The following is a 27883-nucleotide window of genomic DNA, read 5'->3' on the forward strand; positions in this document are numbered from 1 at the left end:
ATCACAACCACAAGCACGATCAAGCCTCCATGATTGATATCATTGCCACCACCATCAAACGTCCATTTTCATGCTACCACGATTTCGCCTCCATCGCACTAGTATGCCTTCTTATCCACCCCCCCCCCCCCCTCTTTCATTCTCCACTATCTTTATCTCACCCCCTCTCTTTCTCTCTACCACCATGCCAGAGTTGATGTTTTGTGTTGGTCATTGTGCTCAATTCTTACAATAATTGATTATGTTAACTTACTATTTGGGTCTGATTTCATTTATTTTGTGTAATTGTAATCTCTATTGTTGAAATTCTATGTTATTGTCTCTATATATTCAGGCGTTGATTATGTGTAAGTAATGTCTATTTTAAGACTTAATTGGTGTTGTATGTTAATATAAGTTTGTTGATTCTTTAATTTTGGTTCTTGTTGTGAGTATGGATATATATATATATATATATATAAATGTTTTGGTTTGGTGCACTTTCATTTGTCGCTTGCTCACTTCATATGAGATGATGATTTTTGAATTAAAAACCCTGATTGTTTAATGCTTGGAGGAAGTTTGGGTTGCTTCCGACTTAGGAATGTTATTGCTTCCAAACTTGGCTTATATATATGATTGGTATGTAAATTTTATGTTGGTCAAGTATAATGTGATTTGAGAGTTGAAGTGGATAGATTTGATATGTTAAAAATTATAAAAATGTTAATTACTGTTGGTTAAGATTTGAAATGGTGCTTAAAAGTGAATATTTTTTATATAATGCTGCTAAATGTTTTGCTAATTTTTTTCATCTTGCCTGTTGCTTAAAAATTAACGTGGTGTTAGGGTTTTCTTTTTGTGTGTCTTGGATGTGGGAATTGTAACTAAAAAAGGCAATATGGACTATCATGTAGTAGGTGAAAATAAGTAGGATGCTGAAAAGGAACACTCACACTTGTTCCTTTGACACAATGGTATTGGAGGCTAAGGATGGTATGACTAATGATGATGATTTTCAGGATGTTTCAAAACTTATAGTTAGATTCAAAATTTCTTTTATATAAATCGTATCTAGAAAATTTTATATTAAACTTTTTTAAGTTGACATGTGTGATATATATTTAAAAATATATAAAAATAATAAATCACATGCTTTTAAAATATATAAAAATAAGGACCCACAAACAGACACATTGAATTTTTCAATATATTTTCTTAACATATCGATTATAAATGTACTAATGATTTATTTTTTACCCATCTAATTTAATCTAACTCAAATGTTTATCCAAAACATCCATTTTACACCCGCAATCTAAGGAGATTGGGAAGCTTTTGTTATGAAATTTACTTTCCAAGTCTCAATAAATTTCATTTTTGCTATACTACAACACTTGAAGATTTGAATAGCAATGTATACAACGGATTATTCGCATGATGTGCCATGAAATTAATTTTTCTGGGTGTTTTATGACTTAATTAGTATTAGTATATATATTCTCTAATATAGGTTAGCTGTTGTGTCGAATCTTGTTTGATACGATGTATTATCACACTTCAATATCTGGTGTCTTTTATTATAACCCATGTTCTGTTCATGGCGCGATTCTTGAAGGTACAAATTAAAGACTTGTTAATTCTTGTTACTTTCTTCTTTCTTCTTGATACAATTAGTCAATTAGAGGCATTGCTCTATTCGCTTCCCTGTACGTGAAAGCATCTCTAAACTGAGTATATGATCTTTCTTCACTAGGGTTATTAGCATTGTGAAGTCCTTTTCTATTTGTTAACGTGCTACCTTCCACTTGATACATGTCATTTAAGGATCTAAACTATTTGTTGATCAACAAGTTGCATTTCAACATGGAATTTGCAACTGATTATGGCAACCACGGGTTTCTGAATAAGGTGGTTTCGTTGTATTGATGCTTGTGTGTGTGGTAGGGCCTTTGACAAAAACTCAGAATATGACTCTGCATGTAGCCGAGAAGTTTGCAGAACATGGCAACAGTGTGACTTTTGTCAACCTAGACTATAGGGTGTGTTAATTAGTAATTCACGTAGGACTTTTGTTGACTTTTCAACATAAATTGAAAGCTAACGTGTGAAAGGAAAAGGAGAAAAAAAATAGCAATCAAATTCAATTTTATGAAATCATCCATCAATTACGCCCTTTTTATCTTCGATTTTGTTGTTGGTTGCACATGGGAATTTCAAGTTTTTTTCTTTTAAAAAAACGAGTTAACAAAGACTTATATCTTGTACGTGCTGTCTTTGTAAATGATTATTAATTTTTTTCATTACAAAAGTTAAAAACAAAAAATAATAATTAATTACATTCTCACTATAAAATAAGTTAGTTTAGCTAGAATTTGATAAAACTCAGCAAAAAAAAAAAGAAAAAGAGCTAGACTTTGATAATCCTTTTATCACGTTATAATGAGTTCTGGATTTCTCAATATATCCTTTTGTAAATAATGAATTCCATTGCTAAATGTAGAAAGGAAAAATCAATCAAATAAAAAGGGAATAAGATGTTGGAGATACAGAACGTTGATTTAATGGGAATTGATACTTCCTTTTCCGCTATAGTATTATTTCAAATCTTTTTTTTTTTTTTTTTGCACAGCTTCCGCTATAGTATTATTTCAAATCATATTTTTGCCACACTTTCATTTTTTGTGGTTCTTTTATTATTTCATGTTCATAATTAATGTTGATATCAAACTTTTTTTTCATTTTCTATTTATTTTCCATTTTTATTTATTATTTTTATGTTTTTTTATAATAATAATTATTATTATCATTAATAAAAAAATCTCTCGTTTTAATAATGGAATTACTTTAATGGTGATAATTTATTAATCTTTTGTGAGTTGTAATAGTTTTTTTTTGAAGATGAGTTGTAATAGTTTAATGATCCTAAATTTTGACATTATATATGTTTTAAAAAATAATAATAATTTAGACATGACATCGTATTGATCCTACATTTTAAGGCACTTTTGGGACAGCTTGATGATCTATCAAATCAAAATTAAATTTATATATATTTCATTGAAAATATTTTATAATTTTTATTCTATTTATTCTTTTAAGGGATTAAATAAAGATACATTTAAATTTATTATAAATTAATTTACAGTTTTCTTGAGATGAACCTCTTTTTAAATGAATGTATAAAGTATTAATGCATTGCTTACTACTTTACTAGTAATAAAAAATTTTATTTAAATATTTTTAGAGAACCATTTTTCTTAATAAAAAGTTTTTTAATAAAATTTTCAAATTAAGTTAACTTTGATCTCATTTGTAATTTTTACTTTAATTTTTTTAAAAAAATATTCTCCACCTTTTAGTCGTCATCGTTGTTGTCTAATATTGCATGTGGATTGGCCTATATATGAGGGGACAAAACCCTACAAGGTTCCAGCTATATATATACTGGCAAAGAAAGAACATCGTGTTGTTGTTAGATTGAGACATGCAACACTCAACATCAAAGTTCGCCAAACATGTTCATTCTTAATGTCTGAGTTGATCACATAACTTCTGAATTTATGTAACAACAAAACTTAGAAGAGTAAAAAATAACAACATATGAAAATTACGTTTCCTTTTTCTAAATTTCTCTCCTCCCTCTTCCTAACCAAATTAATACCATTTCTTCATTTTTATTATTTTGTTTGAGGTAATTGCAACAATTTTCAAAAAATAAAAGGCTCAAGCTAGTATTGATAATTTGAGGAGTTTTTGATAGTTCTCAAAATCATAATTTATTTCAAGGATTACGATTATTAAATAACTTGAAAAAAATTCTAAAACTTAAGGAGATGTTTGGATGCAGAATAAAAAGAAGAATGCAAAAAGAATCAAGAAATTGTGATTCTTAAATGAAACAATCATATATTAAAGGCCTTCAAGCTGGGACCTACGAGTAGATGGAAACACTACTCTTTTTGACAGTAGGGGTAGAACTATCAGCATGGGAGAGTCCAGATGCTAATTATATATGCTTCCTCTATCATCATGGTTGAACAATATTTCGTTTTTGTTCTCTTTTACGGTTCAAATTGTTTCAAGATAATATTTTGAGTCACTCTAAATTATTGTTCATAAAAATAGACCTTTTATGGATCAACCTGAATTCCCTTGCTCTCTGTTTTTCTTAGGTCTTTTCTCTTCATGATTCCGAAATTAACCAATAAATTGTGTGTTTTACAAGAAAAAATAATATTTTTCTTAACTTGAGAATATGTTTAGAATTTTTATGATAAATAGATAAATTTTAAAAAAACGTCTATTTTAGTTTTTTCTTCTTCTTAAAAGTCAAGAGTAATTTCTAACAAACTATATCATCACAATTTTTTTTTCAAATTTACCCTAAAATCCTGAATAATGATAATTAAGTAATACTCTTTAACTCATAAAATAGGAAAAAAAAATGATTGCGTTTTCCACCATTGATCTCACCAAATAACTTAAATAAACCATCATAAAAAAAACTATCATTTATAATTATTAATAAAGGAAATTATTCCTTTTAATGTACACATTTCTTATTCCTAAACTACCCTTTTAATATATATATATATATATATATATATATATATATAATCATTTTTATTTTCTTCATAAACTTTCAAAATGTAACTGCTGTCACTTCTTTAAAAAAATTATTATCACTATTTTCTTTAACTATTTCTTCTTTTTTTTGTTTATTTTTAAAATAAAATAGAGGCACGAAATGTTTCTCTTTCAACTAATAACAATAATGACCGTAAACGATTTCTCTTGTTTGGTAGATGTGTTACTCCTAAAAGGTGAATTAATACTGATTATTGTTTGTTGGCCTAATTGTACTATTTACTTTTTACTTTTTACTTTTTTATTTTTGGTGAATTTTACTCCCAAAAAATTAATTTGGTGTATTTTATCTCAATTTTTAAGAAACTTATGGATTTTACTTTGTCATTTTACTTCTAATATAATTACAATTTTTATCCCCAATTTTTTTTGGCAAATTTTACCTCCAATTTTTATGTTTATTAATAAAAAAAAATTACTAGAGGTAAAATTCACAAGTTTTTTAAAATTTGGCATAAAATGTGACAAATTAAAATATTAAGAGTAAAATTAGCCAAAAATTAAAAAATTAGGATAAAAATACAATTAAGCCATAAAATTTATTCTTTGAGAGAGTTTCCTCTTTTAAAAAAAATTATATCCAAAACTCAAAACTCTAAGTAAAAGAATAATTTAAAAATTTTGAGTTTCCCTATGCAGTTCGATCCCAAGGTATTTACCAAAAACAAAAATCCCAAGGCCCAAAAGAACATAAACGACGACTCCTGTCCATAACCTTAGCTCTTTTGAGTCATCCCATTAAAGGGAGCTGTTATTGGTCCTAACCTCATTGCTATGGCCTCTATCAATGTGGGTGCTTTTTTCTTTTTTTAAAAAAAATTGTCTCTCTTACATAATCATAGTTCTATTATATATTCACGTATAAAATTTACAACAAAAACATGTTTTTGTTGTTCTGTAGCAGGTGCAAACAAAATCTACAATGATACTTTGTATACAACAATGAAAATACATTTTCATTGTAGTATGAGAGTTTCATACAAAATCTACAACAAACGTGTTTTGGTTATAGTATAGGGGATGTGTACAAAATATACGATGGAGACACGTTTCTTCATACAAAATATTCAACAGAATCATGATTCTGCGTACAAAATATAAAACATAAATGTTGAGTATTTTGTATGCAAAATCACGTTCCCTCTATATGCACCCCTTGTACTACAATGAAAATATATTTTTGTTTTTGTATACGAAGTACTTACAAAATACTCAACAGAATCACGATCCCACATACAAAATACTCAACAAAATTACAATTGCGTATCAGATTTTGTACACAAAATCGTGATTTCATTGAGTATTTTTTCAGCTTAAAAAATATAACGGTATCATGATTATGTGTTTCCAACACAATAAAATCATGATTTCATTATAATCGAAAGTTGGTGAGGTACGGGGAAAATTAGAGATTGGGGTAAAATGTCTTTTTATCCCATTTTCAAAAAGTGATAAGGGGTCATTAGCAATTGGGTAGGGGCCAATATAAATTCCCCCATTAAATCGCCTTGTCACTAACATCCATTCAGCCCATTTCCTCAAAACAATAGAGTGCGTCCTAAGCCTTGTTGAGTCCTAGAAAAAACATGTGAAAACAGCATAATTATCGAAAATGTTTTCTCAAGTTCTTTTAAGGCGTTAGAAACAAAAAGTTAATCAAAATAAATTAATTCAATTATTTAAGCATGAAATAAATATAATCTTTCTTTAATAAAGAATTACGATGAAGTATATCTCCTCTAACATTTTTTTTCTTCATTTTTTGATATTTGACAGGGCCAACTTCTTCTGTGTTTCTTGCAGTCTTGCCTTTCTAACCACTCCCACCGTCCCTGCATTACTGCCTCGGACCTCTATACTAATTTGACCCAAATAAGAAGTACTGTCTCATAAAATCCTTAATACTTACCATGCCACAAGAACATCCTATTAATGTCAAATCATGCCTGTTACTGTAGAGACCAATTTGACCTATGAACTAAAACTTTCAAATACTTAACGAGACAATTTTCATTTTTCAAGCACCATCTTAACCCACCCCATATTTTTCATGAACAAAAAATAACTCAAAATTCAAATCTCCTTATCAATTATCTGGTGGTCTGACGTTTTTGGGGACTATTGGGACCTTTACTTCAACGTGATCCAAGTTTTTCTTTTATGGAATGGAATTTTAAAAAAATGAGGCACTAAAAATTTAATTAATCCTTTTTCTTTAATGATGTAAAGTTTATTTGTTTCTTTTTCCGGTAATAATGAGCAAACAGGTAAACAATCCCCAAAGAAATAAAATAGGGGAAACTGGAATGTAGTATTGTCACTATTTTAAAGCCTTCGTTTCTGGGTTTAAAGTCCTATCTACTAGTTAGGACATAACCAGTGGCATGTAACGTCACAGTACAAGGGAAACAAGAGAGAACTCTATAGATAGACAAGTTGTAAGAACTGGGGAATTAGGAAGTGTGAGGTTCACATGGAGCTTCGGTTGCATAGAGTGTAACCAGAGATGAGTGAGCTGATAGCAAAGGCAACGAAAGCGAGGAAGGCCATTCCAATTGAAGCAGTGGCCATTTCTGTGAACTCGTCTTTCCCCCAATTCAATATCCAATCCTCAACCCGTGTGGCTGCAGACGATGATGACGATATCAGAAGATATGCCAGAACCTGTACATCAATTTTTCACAAAGATGTTATGATTTTCAACAAGAAAAAAGGCTTCGGGGGTGTTTGAGTCTTGTTCTAGTGCAAAATCTCCAGATAAACACACAACTATCAGAGTAAAGCATTAAATTTCACTTAAATGCAAACCCTAGTCTTGCTTCTACAAAATTGAATTTCCTCAAATGGAAAACCAAACATGACCTAAATGTCATCTATTATTACATATAATAAATAATTGAATAAATAACTAAATCAGTACCTAAAATTGCTGCATCAGTCATATTAAGCCTTTTTTTGGTGAGTACTTTTGGGTACTGGTAGAACAGAAAGACACCTTCAATACTACCGAATAAGATATCAATGACAAGTACTGAGATTGTAATATTAGTTGTTAAACAATTCAAATTGCACATTATATTTATGTCATTATGCAATCTTTACGAGAAATCTTTTGCTCGAGCATGTAAAATTATTATAAGTGACAAAATTCTCCTTGAGTATTCAACCTAATTGTACATCTAAATTTAAACTCAAGATCACTGATTAAGCTCGCAAAATCTCATGTTTTGACTATTTAGTAACATACTCATAGAAACAGAGTGGTGCAAAGCAAAGTGCAAACAACTTGCCTGATCCATGAAGAAATCAAAGTGGTTGCGAAGGTGGTGACTGATTAAGCGTTTCCCCGTGGCAAGTTGGCATGTCAAATCACATGCTTGTAATGCAGAGTATGCAAATCCAATAATATTCACAGATAAACAATACCTGCCACATCAAATAACCATCACCATGTATAAATAACTTTGCACATTTCTACGATTATCATTCATTCAAATATAGGTTACTGTTCGATCTTCTATAACATTCTAACAATTTAACATTTATCGATAAAAAAAAATATAATAAAAGTCATTCATCCAAATATTGATTTAACAATTTAACACAACCTAAGCAAATTTTAACAAAACTTCAGAAATTAACGATAATAATACCTATATTCTTTATAGCGATCAAATGAATCACCACTCCAACCTTGCGTCTTATCTGCGGCCATAACAGAAAACGAAATCAGACACACCACCACCTCGCTCAGCCGGAACCCCAGCGCCGCCTTGCTCACCGTCTCGTCCGTCTTCCACCCCTCCGCCGCCGCCGCCGACCTTGATCTCCGTTCTCCTCCGCCGACCGCCGGAACCGCCTTTTCCGCCGTCCTCTGATCCTCCTCCGCCGCCTGGTCGTTGAACATCACCACCGCCGCCGACGGCGGATTTTCCGGCGGTTCCCGGTGCTCCGCGCGCTTCTCCGGTGTGAACTGCTTGAGCTTGCCAACGGTCACGATGGCCACGGAGTTGTCGCGCTTCTCCGGCGATTTTTCCGGCGACTCGGTGCCGTCCCAGTGCGGCGAGTCGAACTGAGTCGACGACTCGGAGTTCTTCGACTGCGATTTGTTCATGGCGGAGGTGTGACTCTCGTGAGTTGCGATTCTGCGTTTTCCGTTTGCATTGGTTTGTGTCGCGAGGAATTTAAAAGGAACAAGAGTGAAAGAAAAAAAAACAATAAAGGCGAAGAGAAAACAGATGGAAAAGGAAAAGGTTTGTTTGGGTGGTGGGAAAATGAAAGAAAGTGAAAAGAAAAAAACAGAAGAACGATGGGCTTAGTTTCCTTGTTGTTTCTTACTTAGTACAAGACCATGCCACGTCGATTGCTTCACGTAGTTCACTCTTCTAGTGCTTTTATTTTTTAAAACTATGTGTATTTTTTTTATCATAATTAAGAATATTTAAATCAAATATAATTATTATAAATTAATAAAGTTATCCCTCCAATTAAACTAAAACTACTCTATCACAACTGATTTGAAACACATCACAGCTGATTTAGTTGTTTGGTGGTCTCTTGTAGTGCTCTTTTGTGTTATGCCAAAGAGAAAAATAATAATTGATGGTTAATTAACCAGGCAAATTTTAATAATTTGTAATTATATATTTATGAATTTATGAAATTTTTTAAGGATCTTAAAGATATTACTGGTAGTTAAAAATTAATAAATATATTTTTCTTAAAATTCTTTTCTATTAAGATGATCTTCGTTTTAGTCATTTATTTTAATCACTTCATATAGACATAAATAAGCATATTAATTAATCATTTAATTGAAAAAAAGAATCATGTGAGTATGTGACAGATGAAAAGATTGGGTTAGTTTTTCACAGACAGCAATGAAGCGACACCTGTGACAATGATGCTCGATTTTTATTTTTTGATTGACCTTGGATGTTTCATTAGGTACAGTATTTAACTCAAACAAATGCTGATATAGATTACTTAATCAATGTCTTAGAGGCTGGTTAACAAGACCTTCTAACTAATATAAATGAGTGTTACTATAAGATTATTACAGAGTGACGCTTTTTTACAAAGTTGTATTCTCAAGGATTTAGACTTAAGATTTACGATTAAGTTAAATCAATGATGCTCAATTTAGTCACACTATGAAAAACTGATATTCAGGGGACATATTTTTTTGTTATACATTAGAAAGATGTTAACAGGTGTTCAAAGGACACCATTTAAGAAGTAATAAATAGAAAGTATTTCTTTTAAAATATTAGACTCCACCATGATTTGTAATGCATTTCTAGTGTGATTTCTAATAAATAAAAAAACCTTTTTTTACTGCTTCTAATAAAAACTTTTTATTACTAGTTCTTTTAACAAGTATACAAGTATTGAAAACTTTGTTTGTGTATCTTTTTCCCATTCCTCATATTTTGTTCAAGAGAATAATACTTAAAAGGTAAAACTTTGCTTTTAATATTACGCTTTAATTAAAAATAAAGTTTCATTTCGACATCCAATGCCAATATTTAACGGCTTATTTTATTAGACAAATTACTAAAAAGAAACTTTAATGTCAGTTAGAGATGAAACTATTTTTATTCAAGATGCAAATGCTAAACTATTTCGTTACAAGTAATGTCATGCCACGGGATAAAAGTCCTAAAAAAACCTTGTTTGTAAAATTTACGAATATATGCACCCATGATCCAACTTAAAATACATCATAATCATAGATAGCATTATAAAATTTAAACATGGACACATACTTTACAAGCTCCCTTAGAATATTAAATAAGATTAAAATGCGTGAATGATTTCATGACTTAACAAGACTTATTTTCCTAGTGCGTTATTTAAGTCTCGACTCTAAAGAATAAACGAAGGAAATTCAAGCGGGTCCGATTAAAAATCTAAACAACCTTTTCCAATGGATAAAAGTAATTTGATTTCGTTCACTTTGGTGTAATAATAAAGACAATTCCATCAGACTTTAACACAGCGTCGATTGGAAAGGTTCCTACTAAGCATTTTAATGCAATTTTATTCATGTACAAACATCTTAAGGCCAAGCAAATAACATTATAAAAACACCCATTGAAAGCAACATGTTACATAATGGTGCTCTTGCTTTCTCACAGGACACCTTTTAAATCTCCACACGTCACCGAAAACACTATAAGGTTTATTCAGAAATCTAGCTTCAGGCATCTTTTGAGCTGCCGATGCCTTGACCATAATTCTTCATGATAAGGGCATACGAAGCATAAAGTTTATAATTATTAATAAACAGAATTGTGATTGAATGACATTGTGCATGATCCTTTTTTTCATCATTATTTCCTTTCTTTCAAGAGGAATTATGTAACAAAATAACAAAATTTGGAATTATAAGATTAACTTAACATCATTGAAGAGAAAAAGGAGAAAGATAGTGAATTTGAATTTCTTACTAACGAAAAATTAACAACTAACATTGAACCGATAAAAAAAAAAAAAGAAAAAAAAAATCTGTGCATAAAGTACCACAGATCTGAAGTTCTTTACTATTAAATTTAATTATTAATAACTCCCTTTCATACATGCAGACTAAGTGGGACTAACACAAACGAGAAGTCCAAACAAGGAGGCATAACATGCACATAAAAGATCCCTAATGGTACTTTCAGAGTTCCTATCATACTATTTTACTGGTCAGCAAAATTTATATACACAAGATGATAGATAGCAAAGAGATTGGTAAAAGGAACAACAAAAAATAAACTCGTAGAAGGGGCTAGAAAAATAACAAGTGCCTGCCTGTCGGGTAAAACTACCACTCAGAAAAAAAGGTAACACAGCAATCTCATCGCTGGTGTAAGAATGCTTCGTGTTCTTCCCCGCATCAGAAAGTAAATTAGACAGGATTAGGGTACCATCAACCATGGCTCACTCGGGTAGTTTCAACCGGTGGAACAACACAAGAAAACTTTGCTCAGGAACGACATAAAGGAAACCAAGATCTGCACCTTTCATGTATGGTCCCATGCCCTGAATATGACAACAGCAGAACAGAAAAAAATGTCAACAGAAACTCTATCAAAAAAATGTCTATTGATAGAGATCAATAATCATGCTAGTACATTGAGAAAAAGAAAAAAAAAAAAAACGCTACATGTCTGACAACTAAATTACCTTGCCGTTAAGTTGGAGCAGTTCTCCCTCGACCCATTTTGGATTTCGATAACCATAGTCAGCTATTCTCCCCTGGCCTTTATAACTAGCAACCTGTTTGGAAATAAGTGCAGTATTTACGATTAGTTGCATGGTTCCAGAACAATCCAAAGTGATCCAAATGGCAAACTAAAATGAGAGAACTCAAGCAAAGAAAGGATGCAAACCAATAAAAAACATACGGGTCTCAAAAACACCAAGTACATATAAAAGCATTAGCAAACAACCTCAAGGAAATTGTAGAAAAAGTTTAAATGTTTCTGGGTGTACCCTGGAGGTATCCTTTAGCCAACAACCAAACTAATCCTTTTCTAGGTGTAGAGATAGCTAAGAGTAGCCTTTGCCTCTCCCCGAAAAAGCCTATACAGTCACCACTATCTTCTATTTCTTTGGTATTATACAGTTCACAGTGATTGCAGCCCACAGTTATCTATCTCAGATAACAATGACTAGCGGCAAACCTCACTAAAGCAGGTCACTAATAAGAAATTTAATATACAGATTAAAAATTTATACTATATGCATAGAAAATAGAAATACTCAAATTTTTAAAAAAAATATATGTAAAATTCATGACATAACTAAATAACAATACAAGTCAAGGAAACTCACAAAATTTAAAAGACATTTGTATTAATACAAGACAAACATTCAATAGAAAGTGAGGGAGGTGGGTGTCACATTTGTTTGAATAATTTGAATAATACTGAAGAAGTAAGGAGATTTGAGTAATTAACATTATTGTTATAGTGGGCACTGGATAGAGCACTGCAGTGGCAAAAAATAGGACCTGAACAGGACACAATGCTATGTGGGCCAGCAGGTGTGAGGTTATAATATAAAAGGTCCAACATGATGGGCTAAAGTGAATTTTGAAAGCAAGCATTCTTCAACATGAATAAGCACCCACACACACAGAGACATTCACTTATAACATTACCACTCCTAAATCATCAGGATACATCCCTTGGTTGGTGATGCGATTGCCTCTGCCAATTTTAGCACGGAATGTCACCTATACACCAAAAAAAAAAGTTCCTTTCCTGTCATGCTCACACATAAACTTGATAGAAGTTTACTAACAAGGATCAAGAAATTAAAAATGCTTAAACCAGGCCAGCAGGAACATTAAGATCCCCAGTTAACTTCACAGCCTCTACATATTCAAAGAATCCCACATCTGAAGTTTTGTTTTCATTGTCCACTTCATTCCAATGTCCAAATTTTCGCCTCAAATGCACTATTTCCATGCCATAAGGGCCAAATGCACCAACATAGAGTCCTACATTTAAACCAGCACAATTAATTCTTAGTAATTCTTTACCTAAATTCCATAAAACATCATTGACACAAAAGGATAAGCAACCTCACCATCAAAAGGATCAGAATCCCCTCTTGAACAGATAATCCGGCTAAAATTTGTATCCCCAGATAATTTAGTTCTTTTCTGTGCTTGACTCATAGCAACTCTGACAATATCACGCATGCTTTTGGAGATCTACATGAAGCATCAGTCAGAACTACATATAAATGCATGGTTAGTTTTTTTTTAATAAAGCTTAAATATTACTTATCCCAATCTCACCTTAGAAGAGACTTTGTCAGAACTCCAAAATGCATTAGCAACATCAGGAGGCATAAGCTCGGAGACTCCTTGTGCTGCTAGGGCTGCTACTTTGATATTGGGAATTTTATCTTCTTTGATACCATAATCTACATTTCCACAATCAAAATGAAAGACAAAAGAATCCTTTTCCATATTTTTTATTTCAGCTGGAAGACGTATAAATTCATCCTTGACAGGAGTATCTTCATTGTTGTGTACAACCCCACCAATTAAAAGCTTCATTTCCAAATCCTTTTCTTCTTCTGTGGCATCTCCATCTCTTTCTAGAGTGACCGCATCAGGTTCATCAAGATTATTAACTTCCTCTTCATGATTCTCACTGGAGCCAGTTTTATTGCTATCTTCCTCCATCAATTGCTTAATAGAATCATTGTTTTCTGCTGCTTCCTCTTCAACGCTAACATTCATGACTTTGATTTTCAATCCTGGAATTTTTTCTTTAAGAAAATTTATGACACTTTTAATGCCTTCCTCAGTTACTCCCTCGATATTAGTGTTTTTCTCATCATTTCTCTCAATCTTCTCTTCAGGTTCCTGCACCTCAACTGCAGATGCATTCTCCACCTCAGGTTTGGATGGGCCTTTAGCAGGTACAGATTGAGGGTTTCTCCTTGACTTTCCTTTGGCTTGTCGCAAATACACTACCTATAAGATTTTGCCAAATATGACATCATAAGCAATACCCACATACTACTAAAGCAAACTACTCAGAATCAAGTAGATATTAGGGACAAGAGACTCAGTAAAGACAAGCCAACTGAAACTCATAAACTTGAGCAAAACCTCAAAAATGATGTTCCCATTCTATAATTCATTTAATGTTTAGTTTCCTTACATAATATTTGCATCGTACCCCTAAAATTAAGCCTTTTACTGATAAATATGTGGGCCTTCTATAAGAGTAAAACAATAAAAAAACCATCCATGAATCAACATTTGAAATAAGATTTTTTTTCCTCTAGCATATTGGTAAGTCACAAATGAACAAGAATAATTTATTTAGAAAATTTGAATATTACCTGCATATGATACGTGTCATCAGCATTTTTTACCACATAAATTTCAAAAATTGGAGTCCCAGTAGATGCTCTCATCAACTGTCTGTATTAAACAGAAATAAGCAGAACACCCCAATAAAATAACCAAAGGGTGAACTATAAAATAGAACAATCATACCTTGGACTGTAACTCTTGCCAATGAATCTACCCATACCAGGACTTATATGTATAATTCTACCAAAGGGGTCATCAGAGGCTTTTGGGTACCCTACCCACCAACCCACCTGAACATAAAGGTAAAAATGGTCATCAAACAATATGAGAGTATGATTCACAATATCAAGAAGAGGCCATCAATCAGTAACAAAATCATTACTCAAAAATCACAACCACTATTTTGTTTTCCAGATAGGGTTATTTCTTTCCTATTAAATATATAAACTTTATAAAACCTTTTCTTAGTTATAAGTATGTTGAGCACAGGATAGGCAATTGAGAGATAGAGCTAGCCTGTTCGTTATGGGGAATCAATGCTCCAGGCCGAATAGAATAGAGCTTACCTCCGGCACCTGGCTTTATCCGGCGCATATTAGCTTAGCTGCGCTTAATAGGCCGGCTTCCTCTCTAGCGGCCACTTTCCTTACCTTATCCACACTACATTCCCACTCCGATCGACCATTGGGCGTATTCTACCCTTACCAAATTCATTCTATTGAAGCGTAACGTAAGACTTCTCATGTTGCATTTCTTTGGTTTGGAAGTTCCAGGATGTTGTCTGTGGATTTCTAACAAAGGAAAGCCCCCAAATGATGACAGTTACCAAATTACTTCCAAACATATCAATTATTTTATTTACTCCTTCAAGAACACAAACTTTAAATCCACATCACTCCCAATTTCTCTTCCAAAGCACACTTTTAATTCCATATACTCTCCCACTCCAGACAATGAGTTGTAACTTAAATGTGGCATATGAGTATCTGATAAACTCAATGTGAGAAATAAATATTGTAAATTGTTGTTGTGCAGTGGATATTATACTTGTCTTCCTCTATGGATGAAGACAAGTTTGGGAAGCCAAGTTGAACTGTGTTCTTTTATTGGAGGATTTTCCCAACCAATTAGGTTAGGATAACAGAAAAGAATGAAGCTACATCTTCTAACTTCTCTTTGCTTCTCATCTACATAGAAGAAAAAATTCCTCGTACAATAGTTCTATTTTTTGGGCTTTTGTTCATTAGGAAAACTACTTTTCTTTTCAATAACTTTTCCAAAAGCAAGTTTGGCTCAACTCTTCTTGAGGATAAAATAAGTCTAGAAAAATCTGAGCCAAACACCTAAACAAAATGAACCCCCATATGTGATAATCAAAAACTGTAAAAGTAATTTTGAACAAGGGGTAGCACAAAGTAGAGCAACCAAGAAATATACCAGTCCACTTCCAGTGCATTTACATAATCTTGATGCATCATGATATCGTTCATCATCTATAGCACTCTGCAACATAACGCAACCACAAGATTAACATCAAGTACCAACCAAACCGTATGTAGATAAAATCAACTAATTCAGACAAATTGTGCTGCTCTTGCCTTCAACTGATCCATAACTTCAGCAACAGTGTCCTTGGACGTTGCTTCCACTAGAGCCCTCTTCAACTTAACCGCTTCTTCAAAATCCTCCTTCTCAATAGCATCATCAAGTTGAAACTACACAAGCACACAAACACAATTTACATAAGCATCACCTATTTCCATATAAACATACATTAAAATCAGCTTTAGACTAAGTTAAATGAGAGCTAATATACACCCATTTTAGTCGCTGTACCTACATAATCTTTACATATTAGTATCTACATCAAAAAACCACCCATTTTAGTCTCTATACATACACTTTTTAAGTCATTTTACTCCCTACGTGTACACCTGTTAATCCGTTTTAGTCCATGCCAGATTAAAATGGATTAAAACGTATGGGTTTTGCTAACTAGTGTTCTTAGGACATCGGTTGAGGAACTAAAAAAAGAATATTTATTGTGAAAATCAAAGGAGAGCGTAAAAAGTCATGGACAATGCAATTTTGCATATCCCAATAAAAATATCTTTTTTTAGTTCCTTAATGGCTTAACCAATGCCCTAAGGACACTAGTTAGCATTTGCCAAAAAAGTATAGAAAAATACTAGCGACACACTCTATGTCACACTCTTTTGAACACATTTTCTTTATTGGTTGAAATTTATTGGAAATTACAAAAAAATTGTGGGTCTAACGTCATATTTATTGACTCTTCTCTCTTTCATGATTGAGTAGTTTCCAATAAATTTCAGTCAATCATGTGTTAGTAGAAGTGTATTGCTAGCACTTCACAAAAGTATATGCATATGTAGGGACTCAAACAGGTAACTAAACGCATACACTAATTTTAACATATGAAGGAAGTTAGATTTATTTTATTTTCATATATGAGTGATTATTTCTTTTTATCTATAGGAATTGAAGACAACTAAGGGAGAATTTACAACAACTGAGACACGCTGCTCAACTACCTCTCAAGTACCTGAGCTAGACCCTTGGTAAAAATATGAGTGATTATTGAGACTGAATACCAAAAATTTGGGAAATAAATATATTAAATCATATTATTATAATTATTGATGTACCTTGAGGACAGAGGCGAAGTTTTCGGCCTGTTCGATTTGGGAGAAATGGCGGCACCATCGGTTCCAATCCCAGGTAAGAGAGGTGTGGTCGGAATTTAGGGTGCAGCGGCAACAGTGGGTGTTGTTGCGGTTCCTTGGGGCGGAGATTGAAAGATTGGGCTGGGGAGAGTGGGCCAGGCCCAAAAGGGAAGGTTTCTTGGTGTTGAAATGGAAGCAGCAAGAGGGGGTTCTGGTGGCGGTGGTGGAGATTGCGATGGAGATGGCTTGGGCCACCACCATGTTTGGAATTGGAAGAAGAAAGGAGGAGCTGCAGCTGCCGAGTGGATGCTGATAAGTTTTTCTTTTTGTTTTTATTTATATACCATGTGGATCGATGGTTCGTGTTTGTAAATTACTCAACAAATACAGGAAACTCTGCAATTTGTTTTTATAACATGTCCACTGCGGTTGGATGATTTTTAAACTCAAATTAATAGAGATTGAATTTAATATTTTAATTCAATTTGTTGAGTTCATCAAATAACCTACTTTTGTTTCTATTTTTTAAGAAATCGATGTAATCCAATGAAAATAGAAAAAATTAATCTAAATAAATCAAAGATGAAGTAAATAAAATATTTGAAAAAAATTGAAATTTATTATTGGATTTTGGATTTAATTTTTAAAATCAATTCCATCCAAATGGAACTTGCAAATATATCTATATTTTTATTCGTAATTTGATCATATCATTCATATTTATATTTTTTATTTCTTATATATTTGTAAAATTATCATATAATTTATATTTATTTATAAAAAATAATTAAAGATCAATTTTTTCTAACTTATTGAGTTAGGATGCATAGGTATAATTATATAATGACATTTAAATAAAATATTTGATATTTTAAATTATTATGTATATTTATTTATTATTTTTTAGGAAAAATAAAAATATAATTAAAACTAAAGTGATTGAATATGATGATTTTTCCTTCAAAATCAATCAAATTTAATTCATAAACACTTCTATCATTTTTAATGATAGTGATAATTATTTTTTTAGCTCTTAATCAAATTAAAGGTATTACAAATAGAGACCAATAACTCTCCTTTAATTCAATCACACTTTGAAAGAAGGTAACTGATAAGCAAATTCTTAAATTAAGTGGGATTCTTGCCCTTCCTAATTGTGTCCTGTTTATTTGCAAATGCAATAGGTATTTCATATGCTCTTAGTTAGTTTGATTATCTCTATTCTTTTCTTTTTGAGTGATATAAAAATAGTAACTAATTTGTTTTAATTAGTAAAAACATACCACACACCAATTAAGTGTATGGGACTTGAATCTTGCACCTCCCAAAGTGTATCTTGCCTCTCCCATTTTAAAAAAAACCTCCAACCTACCCTTTTTATTTTTTTCCCCTTCTTCATTTTCTTTCTCCTATAGCAGTTATGCACCATTCCGTTCGTTCTTCTCTTCTTCTCGCAGCACATCCTGCTTTCCAGTTCTTCTCTTCTTCTCCAACTCAAATCTTCTTCTCGCTTTCATCAAAGGTTCTAGCGCAGAAGTCCCTCTCCTCCTCCAACTCTCCACGCCAAGTAAGTTTCAATGCTTCTTATTCACGTTGTGAACATGTTTTCAGAACGACTTCTTTTGCTTCCGGAATGGCCGTTTAGGAAACCATTTTCCAGAATACCTTTTTTGAAAGCAAAATCGTTCCAGAAAGCTTGTTCTGGAGTGCACTTGTAGCTTCCAAAACGACCATTCTAAAAAATAGTTAAATGGCTTCCGAAAATAGGTGTTTTGGAACAGGTGTTCTAGAATAGTTGTTCCGGAATAGTTATTCCAGAACACCTGTTTTGAAATACCTATTATGGAATGGGCGTTCCAGAACACCTATTCCAAAACAAGTGTTTCAAAACACATTGTTCGGACACCTATAGACCTTTCCTACCAGAACCTAACCCGCCACCAAAACCAGAACCCAACCCCCACCTTATGCCAAAAGAGACGAAAGGAACTTACTTACCTTGAATGGTGACAAGGAGGCTACAGGCGGATGGGAGGTGCTGCCATCACGAGATGGTTCAATCCATTGTGGGAATCATTGGAGGGAGACGCATCGTTGCAGGTGGGAGGTGTTGTCGTCAGGGGGAAGGAAGTGTTAGGGTAGGTTTCTAAAGGAAGGAAGTGTTAGGGTTGGGGGTGTTATTCATTAAGGGTAATTTAGTGATTTCAAAAGTGGTTGAAAGGTGTAAGATTTAGGTATGGGGTGTGGGATTCAACTCCCCAAGTGTATATGTTTGGATACGGGTGTTCATGGGTCGATTCGAGCCGGTTTTGACCAAATTTAAGACCCAACCCAATCAAATTTGATTGGTTTGGTTCAATTCAATTTTCACAATTTTTTTTAAACCCAACCCAATCTATTCATGAACGATTTGATTCGATTCGGGCCAACGAGTTATCCATTTAAATTTGATATTTTTTTTCTTAGAACTACTATTTTATATTATGATTCATCCAAATATCCAATAGAATTAACACAATATTATCAAATGTCTCAAAGTAGTCAAATTGATTCATTTAATACCATAAACATAATATTCTAAAATAGACTAATACAAGTTAAAGTAAAATATTCTTTAACGAGATTTATTATAATAGTCTGAATAACAACTATTTTCTACAATAAGATTTGTTGTAGCCAGATTTACTGCAACCAAATTTGTTGCAGCCAGATTTGCTGAAACAAATGAAGAAAGTATGATCTATTAATATTATAAATATGATAGAAATATGAAGAAAAAAAAAACTGAAACAAATACCAATGTACCTAAAAGTAATATCATAAGAAGTTTCAACATCAGTAGTCCCAACACTTGCAGTTCTAACACTTGGAGTCCTAATATTAGTAGTATTTAAAGCCAAACAAAACAACTCTAAAATTTTTGAACAGTTTTGATCGGTTTGGTTCAATTTTGATCGGATCTATAAATTTAAACCCATAATCTAACCCATACATAATCGATTTTGATCGATTCAATTCGGTTTTGATCCAAATACATAAATGACACAACCCAAACTAATTAGATCGATTTAAATTAATTTGGGTTCGCAAATGACTAATACCCATGAACACCCACCCCTATGATAGTCCAAAACATTCAAATCCTTTTTTTTGGTTGAGTTTGTGATGGCCATCAGATTTACTTCGCTATTCATGTAAGCATATGTTTGAGGCCAACCACCAAAAAAACAAACATGTGTAAGCAGAAAAAAATCAATCATGAATTCTCGATTAAGAGTCTTAGCAAGACACTACTCCCGATACGTTCTATATTATCAATTAAAATTGATAAAAAAAAATACAATTGTGAGGGAGTTGTTAAGTAAGGGGAAATATACACAACTTTATAATATTTTAATTTTTAATTAATATTAACCAATAATTAAAAAAGTTTAAAATTTAAGAGTACAGTACTAACATTTCTCATCATAATTTATTCACTTCATATTTTTCACCTATCTTATATCTTCTCGTTTCATTGATTATTTTTCATGACGTTTATTTCCTCCCACTCCTTTTCCTTTACCCTCAAAGTTGTCAATAATTTTCATTAGAGTAATAATTCTATCCACTTATGCGTACTGAATCTGTTAACTTCGCAGTTGTTTATCCATTACTAATGACCTAATCTCATTACTCAGCAGGTGTCCTTGCCCGTCACTGTCTAAAAATATTTAACCAGCCACTGCACAGTGTTTTCCACCACGTAATCCAATGTGCACATATCGAAGTTCCATGTGGAGTGTTTATAACCCTTAAAACCACAAGTGGAATATTTCATGCATTGAAAATTATCAGTGATCACAATAATTCCAAAAGTTGAAGATCCCGAGTTGCCACAGGGCTACGAAAGAGCCAGCTCAAACGTTAGAAGTAAAAAAGAGTATTAGAGTCACAATCACAAACTCACGTAGAATACACCCCGACTTTGAGAAACTGATCATGTTTCTTGCAAATCTATGGGTGCACCCAAAGTTCCTAGCAAATCGGTCGACATCATACCGAAGTATATTTGAAGATACTTTTCATGTGAAAACTTTAGGGATGTCAGATTTGATTTAACTAAGAATCCCACGGCTCAGAAGGTAAAATTGTACTAAACTGATATTTCACTACAACAGAAGATTGTAACATGCACAAAGCAAAATGTGATGCCAAAGCGTGATAACGAAAGAGAAAAACAAATGTGTATTTTTATTTGGATATACTGAAACTTTGGTTTTTAATGTCGAATGACGTTGTGTCATTCATGTAACCGATCTCACCTACTGAGAGGCTTTGTCGTTGTATCAAGTTATTGACCCCACCTTTCAAGACATGAAAAACTAAAGGAATTCTTACCCCAGGTAAAAACAAGGGTAGGAAAAAATATTCAATATACAATTCTTAGCTAGAGGGCGAGCCCTGGTGCAGCGGTAAAGTTGTGCCTTGGTGACTTGTTGGTCATGGGTTCGAATCCGGAAACAGCCTCTTTGCATATGCAAGGGTAAGGCTGCGTACAACATCCCTCCCCCATACCTTCGCATAGCGAAGAGCCTCCGGGCAATGGGGTACGAAAAAAAATACAATTCTTAGCTAAGTAAAAAAGGTATATTTTCACCCTTTAAGTCTTATTTCTACAAGATCCCTCAGAAAAAAAAGGAGCTGATCCATTTCTTTATGAATCAGTCCAGAAATTTTCATGTTAGAAAGTACATCATATATAAAGCTTCAGGCAATGGCTGGATACTGATATGTACCCTGCAACTTCTCACGGAGGGGTTAGGAATATAACAGAAGTTGAGAAGCAATCTAATTTTGTGAAGAGGAAAGAGTAACAGGCATGTGTTCACCAGAAGCGGCCCGATCTGTAGTTGACATATTTAGAGTCACAACAGGTACAACACCATTTTCAGCATTTTCCAAAGCATTATCTGTCTCACCAGCTGGCCCAGCAATGTCAACACAAACTGGGTGGAGATGCCCCTGTAATCTCAGAAGGTAACTCTGACTAGAAGTTTGGCCTGTCATATCTCTGCTTGTCACAGCAGTGGCAGAAGATTGTTCAGACTCAGAACGGATATTGGACAGAGCACTAAGATCAAGGTTAGGAAATACTGAGCAACGGCACCGAGGACAATTCACATTAAGCCGAAGCCACTCATCAATGCATTCAACATGAAAATTGTGAGCACAGGGCAGGCCACGGACCTGCACCACATTAAGGTAAGAACTAATTTTCAATTGCTCCTAATGGTATATATTGCATCACAATTTCATTAAAAGTGCGTTTGGATAGAGAATTTTAATTGAGGAAAGTAATTTATTAGAGAATTTAAATTTCTGTAATTTAGAATTTATTGTTTGGATGCTTTTTATAAAAAATTTAAAATTTGGAATTTTAAAACAGAATTTTAAACAACTAAAAATCTGGAATTTCAATTTCTTTCTAAAAAGTGAGAAATTAAAATTCTCTTCTTACAGTTTTCTTCAAAAAATACCGTCTGAGCTCCTAAAATATCGATCAGATGTGAGCATAGAGGAACACGTATAACTAGCACACCAACCATATCTTTTCTTTTGTTTTTCATTCATTTTTTTCATCCTCATTATTTTAGTTTTTTTTTATTCAAACACAAAATTTTGAAAATAAAAGAATTTCAATTAAAGTATTTAAAATTCTTAGAATTTAAAATTTTTCAAAATTTTAAATTTCTCCATCCAAACACACTCTAAAAGTATAGGGCATGTGTAATTCGCTAGAGATAGCCAGAACTTAAAGATGAGAATCTTCAGAATTAATTAAAAGCAATGCGACTGACGGAATATGTAGTATGTATATTAATATTTTTTTTCCTATTGCTCAATAAAGCAGCATAGGTACTCAGATGGAACAAAAAGTATACCTGATTTCCTACATGGAACTCTTCTAAGCAGATGAGGCATTCACTGCAATTAGTAGGAACAGCAGTCAACCTGAACGATGAGAGTTCCTGAATTAAAGCTTCAACCGCTTCTCTCTGCTCAGAAAGCAAACCTAGCTATCAGAAGTCAAACCGACGATAAATATACAAAAAGTATATGTACCAGAAATATGTATACATAAAGGGATATCATATAAACATATTGCCCAAATAATCCTACCAACACATTATTCAAAAACACAAGGTATTGGTATGAATAATTCATCAGACAAACCAAGCAACAGATTTCATTAACTACTGCATGTGATAATAAATATCATTCAGCTTGGCACAGAATAGCATTTATTGCTTCTTTACATGATTTTCAACATGTGATCAAGGCATCAAGAAATATAAGATAAAATAACCTGGGCTGGAGTTAGGTAAAGTCCAGGATGATATGCAGCATCTTGGGCCATGCTCCTTGTTTCTTGACCTGCAGCTTCAAATGCCCAATCAGGTACTCGGATCATTTCAATTAGAACCTAACAAAAAATAACAGCAGTTGTTATCAATACCAAACAATAGGGGAGTGTTTGGCTTTGTTTCATTTTCAGTTTATTGAGTTTGCAATACACTGAAATTCTGAAATATGAACATTTTCGCTATTCCCTTCACAATATTTTGACAATTGGAAAGAATATGAAAACATTGCAGTAATTACTAATTATAATTGTTAGAAAGTGAGTTATGAGCCTAACTCAACCCGACAAAACCGGCTTGTAAGGTGAGGATTGCTTCCCACTTATATAATTTATCTCAGCACTATCTTTAGTCGATGTGGGACTTCAACATGTTCCCTTTTGCCCACGTCCTAGACCGTGCCAGACACAAGGATCCATCTAGGATAGGCTTTGATATCATGTCAGAATGTGAATTTGGCCCTAATTCAATCTTACAAAACCAGCTTGTAAGGTGAGGACTGCTCCCTACTTATATAGTTTATCTCGGCACTATTTATAGTCGATGTTGAACTTCAACATGTCCCCTTTTGCCCACAACTACCCGCCATGTGAGACTTTCAACACACTCACTCTATCTTGGGATGACCACAATTTAGGTGATTTTTCCAACAGATAACATATCAAGTGATCAACTGAAAATAAAAACATGAAAGAAAAAAAAAAGAAACACCCTCTTAGATTGCTAAGGATAAACATGAATCCTGTATATGCAACATTTTTAAAATGATGAACACCATAAGAAAAAGGTATTCCCTCAAACCTCAAGAAAGAACATGGCAGCAGCACCATACTGTCTTCATAGCTTGAAGGTAATCCCACAAAATTTGTGGAGGATATTGAGTTTGCATGAGATAATGAGATTTATAATAAAATTTTATGCACCTCGTTAGTTTACAACTTTGTTACAACATAACAAGGTGCTGTGCCTCAGCAACATAGAGTGCATTATAACAAAAAATAAGGACAGCTAACAGGACAGCCAACCATAAATCTGACAGCGAAAGAAAACACAATTCACTAGGAATCTAGAATCAATAAGTTGCAACAAGTTCTATTAAGTATATTATATGGAAAATTTACATAAAACAAAAGAATCTAAAATGTTAGTAAGAACTAAGAAGTCTTCAAAGGGAAGGGACAGCTTCTGAATTTCGTCATTGCCAGAATAATTAAGCTCATAAGAACAAAATTACTCCATGATTCTGAAATCAACACAAGAAAAAACTAAATGTGATTAAAGCATCATAGACTCATCATAGCTCAAGTTATTTTGAACTTTAACAAATACTAGCAATACAAAACTCAACTGCAGATTCAAGAAATACAAAATAATACAATCCTTTATTGTCCTTTCCTTTTCATAGGGACAAAAGAGGAAGGGAAATACATTCCATGCCATTCGGGATATCACTTAGAAATACCCCCTGTATGATGCTAAACATAGGGGTACCATGCCATGAAAAGATGGAGATTCCATGTGTTATTAACTAACACTCTAACATAAAAACACAGTAAAGATAGAACTTACCCCAAATGCGGATACCGGGATACCCTCTTGAGCGCCTAACATACGTGCTTGTCTTCGTTTCAACCACTGCAAATAATTAAAAAAACCAAAATGAAAACAGAACAGAAGTAGAGATAAGAAACAATGAAGGAGAATATTTTTCTCCAGACATGTGCAGTTGATAGGTCATTCATAAACAAGAAAAGCACCACATGCAGAAAAGAAAAAGTTTGTGTCGTGGGAAATGAAAAAAAAGTCATAAAAACATCCAATGGATAAGAACAGAGCACCACAAACCTTCCCCATTGCCAAGCAAGCAATACAAAGGAGTCCACAGTAGCTAAAAAGTAACCAGATAAGGAAGCCCCATTTCTGACCCCCTCCAGGCAACTGTACATAATTTTTGGAGTAAGCATCATAAACTTGTTTACAAAGTCAAAAGTACCATTGAGGATTTCAACAAACGAAACATACGCAGATTTTAGTGTTGCTGAACCACAGGGTACCAACTATTGTCCAAGCCCAAAGAAATGGATAGAGAAGCAATGCAAGAATTGAAAGTACAACTACTCTTCCACAGAAACGAGCATATCTCTGCGGCCACCCAAAATCTCTAGAAACATAGAAAAATAGTGGAAAATAAAAACAACTGAATCAGTAATGAGATTTGAAAAATTACTAAAGTACCAGAACCATTTCTTGAAGTTTTAATTAATGCAATCAAAGAAGTCAGTTGTGACATGAATGATCTTGAACTCAAGTGTTGACACTTGGCAATCAAGTAAAGTAAATTTCAGAGAAATGAACTCTGGAAACTTCATATTTCAGAATTTTACACATGAACAATGAGTTTTCACGAAATCTCAGCTGAGAGGACTATATTTTCAAGAAATTCTCCTGTCCACTTCAGGTGAGAGTACAGTTTTAACCTAAGTAATGCCATAAGTGCTGTGCTGCCCAATGTAATTCAAGCAAACGACTACACTGCCTCAACAACCTTTCACTAGTGTAATAAGTGCTATACAATATCCATATATTAAACACAGCCACAACAGTATCATGTAGATTTATACCACCAACAATTTATAAGTTGATGCCACATGATTATGGAGTGTATAAGAATCTTCTTAGTTACAACATGAAAATACTGAAATACGATGAGTCGTCTTATATCATCAATTCATCAAACTCTAATTTCACCCGGGCTTCCTATATTAACTCACACATCTCTATTCAATTTGGAAGCATTCCAAGAAAACAATAACAGCCTCAAAAGTTAGTAAAAGATTGAAAGGTCTTACAAGCCCATTCCCGAAGCAAGCCCGTTATCAACAAACATCAAAAGCCGGAAAGTGAAAACAGCAGCATAGTCAACCTGAACATAGAAATAAATAATAATAATAATAATAATAATAATAATAATAATAATAAATCATAATCTGTGAGTCAAACTTTATATCTTATCAAGAAAAGAAAAATAGCAATCTAAACAATTAAAAATAAAAATAAAAATAAATTACCCACCACAGTCCATATGTGCAAAGGGTGAGTACAAGATTGGTACCGCTTCCAATTAATTGCCACAATAGCTCTACAAGTCAAAATGGTCAAAGAAAACACACTCATCAATGAGCAACAGATTTATTTATTTAATTAATAATTTTTTTCTCTCACGGAAATTGAGAATGTAGATGAATCAATGAACCATAGGAAAACTAGGAGAATCCAATAGAAGGTGAAATTTCGAAGTATACATGCTGGTGGCGAGCATGGACAAGAAAAGGCCATCGAACCTGCGAGCAGCGTGATTTGCATGTCAAATTGGGACAAAATTGGATGCTTGAAAAACAATGAAGGAAGAAAGATTGAGATTTGACACAAACCATTTGAAATTGACGCCTCTGATGGCCATAGTGGTGGAGGGTAAACCCTAGACCGAAACGGTGTCGTATCCTGTGATCGCGGCTATGTGACAGTGGACAATGCATGGGTGTTGTGACTGTGAAAGGGCGAAATTGGAGTGGGGTGTTTCATGAAACGAGTTGGTGTTATTGTAATTGAACATCGAAGAAGAAGAAGCACAGAGAAGGTGTGTGCAACTGAACTGTGCTCACTGTTTTCTTGGTTGATTGTTCATCAGAGATTGGATTGGATTTCTACGATTTTATTGGGTAATGAAGGGAAGGTGAGGAAAAAGAGATTCCTAAGGTGAAAAATTAGAATAATGTAAGAGATCAAAGAAAAATTTTATTGAGTAATGAATAATGTAAGAGATTAAAAAAAAAAGAAAAATTACACATATGTATCTATTTTTTGAAAAAAAAATCATTTTTAATAAAATTATTTTATAATTTTAAACGTATTAATTATTTTTTATATATTTTTATTTAATTATTTTTTCTTTAAGAAATAATTAATTAGTTACATGATTTATCAAGATTAAGAAAAAATAATTATTGTAATTGATGACAATAAATTTATACTTTTTTAAAAGTATTATTGTTATTAATGTTTTTTTCTCTTGTAAATACATATTAACCTAATTTCTCTCTTTATTATTTAATTAGGAGTATTTTTATTTTAGAAATAATTAATGTATGAAATAATATGAATTTGGTTTTACATAAAAGAACAAACAAGTTTACAAAATTGAGTCATATAAATAAAAACACAAGTGATATAATATAATAATAATTTTAGAATGATAATACAATAATTGTTAGATTTAATATGATTAATTAAACTTTATTTTTCTCAAGAGACGTGGATTGAAAATATTTTAT

General features: G+C 32.9%; 3 protein-coding genes across 4 annotated transcripts; all 3 read right to left on the reverse strand.

The window, feature by feature from the left end:
- Positions 1-6825: 6825 nt before the first annotated feature.
- Positions 6826-8938, reverse strand: LOC114416454 (CASP-like protein 4A3). 2 transcript variants are annotated; one of them, XM_028381324.1, is made up of 4 exons: positions 8283-8938; positions 7920-8055; positions 7550-7604; positions 6898-7293 (listed from the first exon to the last, which is right to left on the reverse strand). In XM_028381324.1, the coding sequence occupies exons 1-4, from the start codon at positions 8741-8743 to the stop codon at positions 7241-7243; spliced, it is 705 nt and encodes a 234-aa protein (XP_028237125.1). In that variant the 5' UTR covers positions 8744-8938; the 3' UTR covers positions 6898-7240. The 2 variants fall into 2 exon arrangements, with proteins under 2 accessions (XP_028237124.1, XP_028237125.1); XM_028381323.1 differs by lacking the exon at positions 7550-7604 and having other exon boundaries at positions 6826-7293; positions 8283-8928.
- Positions 8939-11151: 2213 nt separating this feature from the next.
- LOC114416456 (protein EXECUTER 2, chloroplastic-like) lies at positions 11152-17527 on the reverse strand. Its single transcript, XM_028381325.1, has 11 exons — positions 17131-17527; positions 16060-16176; positions 15899-15964; positions 14645-14751; positions 14488-14569; positions 13427-14113; positions 13213-13339; positions 12954-13123; positions 12782-12856; positions 11803-11895; positions 11152-11658 (listed from the first exon to the last, which is right to left on the reverse strand). Exons 1-11 carry the CDS (start codon positions 17407-17409, stop codon positions 11557-11559), a joined length of 1905 nt encoding a protein of 634 aa, XP_028237126.1. The 5' UTR covers positions 17410-17527; the 3' UTR covers positions 11152-11556.
- Positions 17528-21755: 4228 nt separating this feature from the next.
- LOC114416457 (E3 ubiquitin-protein ligase SIS3-like) lies at positions 21756-27313 on the reverse strand. The gene is made up of 10 exons (XM_028381326.1): positions 26984-27313; positions 26855-26893; positions 26625-26691; positions 26402-26475; positions 25575-25713; positions 25398-25490; positions 25122-25187; positions 23498-23614; positions 23073-23186; positions 21756-22377 (listed from the first exon to the last, which is right to left on the reverse strand). The coding sequence occupies exons 1-10, from the start codon at positions 27010-27012 to the stop codon at positions 21979-21981; spliced, it is 1137 nt and encodes a 378-aa protein (XP_028237127.1). The 5' UTR covers positions 27013-27313; the 3' UTR covers positions 21756-21978.
- Between the last annotated feature and the right edge of the window lie 570 nt (positions 27314-27883).

The sequence above is a fragment of the Glycine soja genome, chromosome 6 (assembly GCF_004193775.1).
Source record: "Glycine soja cultivar W05 chromosome 6, ASM419377v2, whole genome shotgun sequence".
In the NCBI taxonomy this organism is placed as follows: domain Eukaryota; kingdom Viridiplantae; phylum Streptophyta; class Magnoliopsida; order Fabales; family Fabaceae; genus Glycine; species Glycine soja.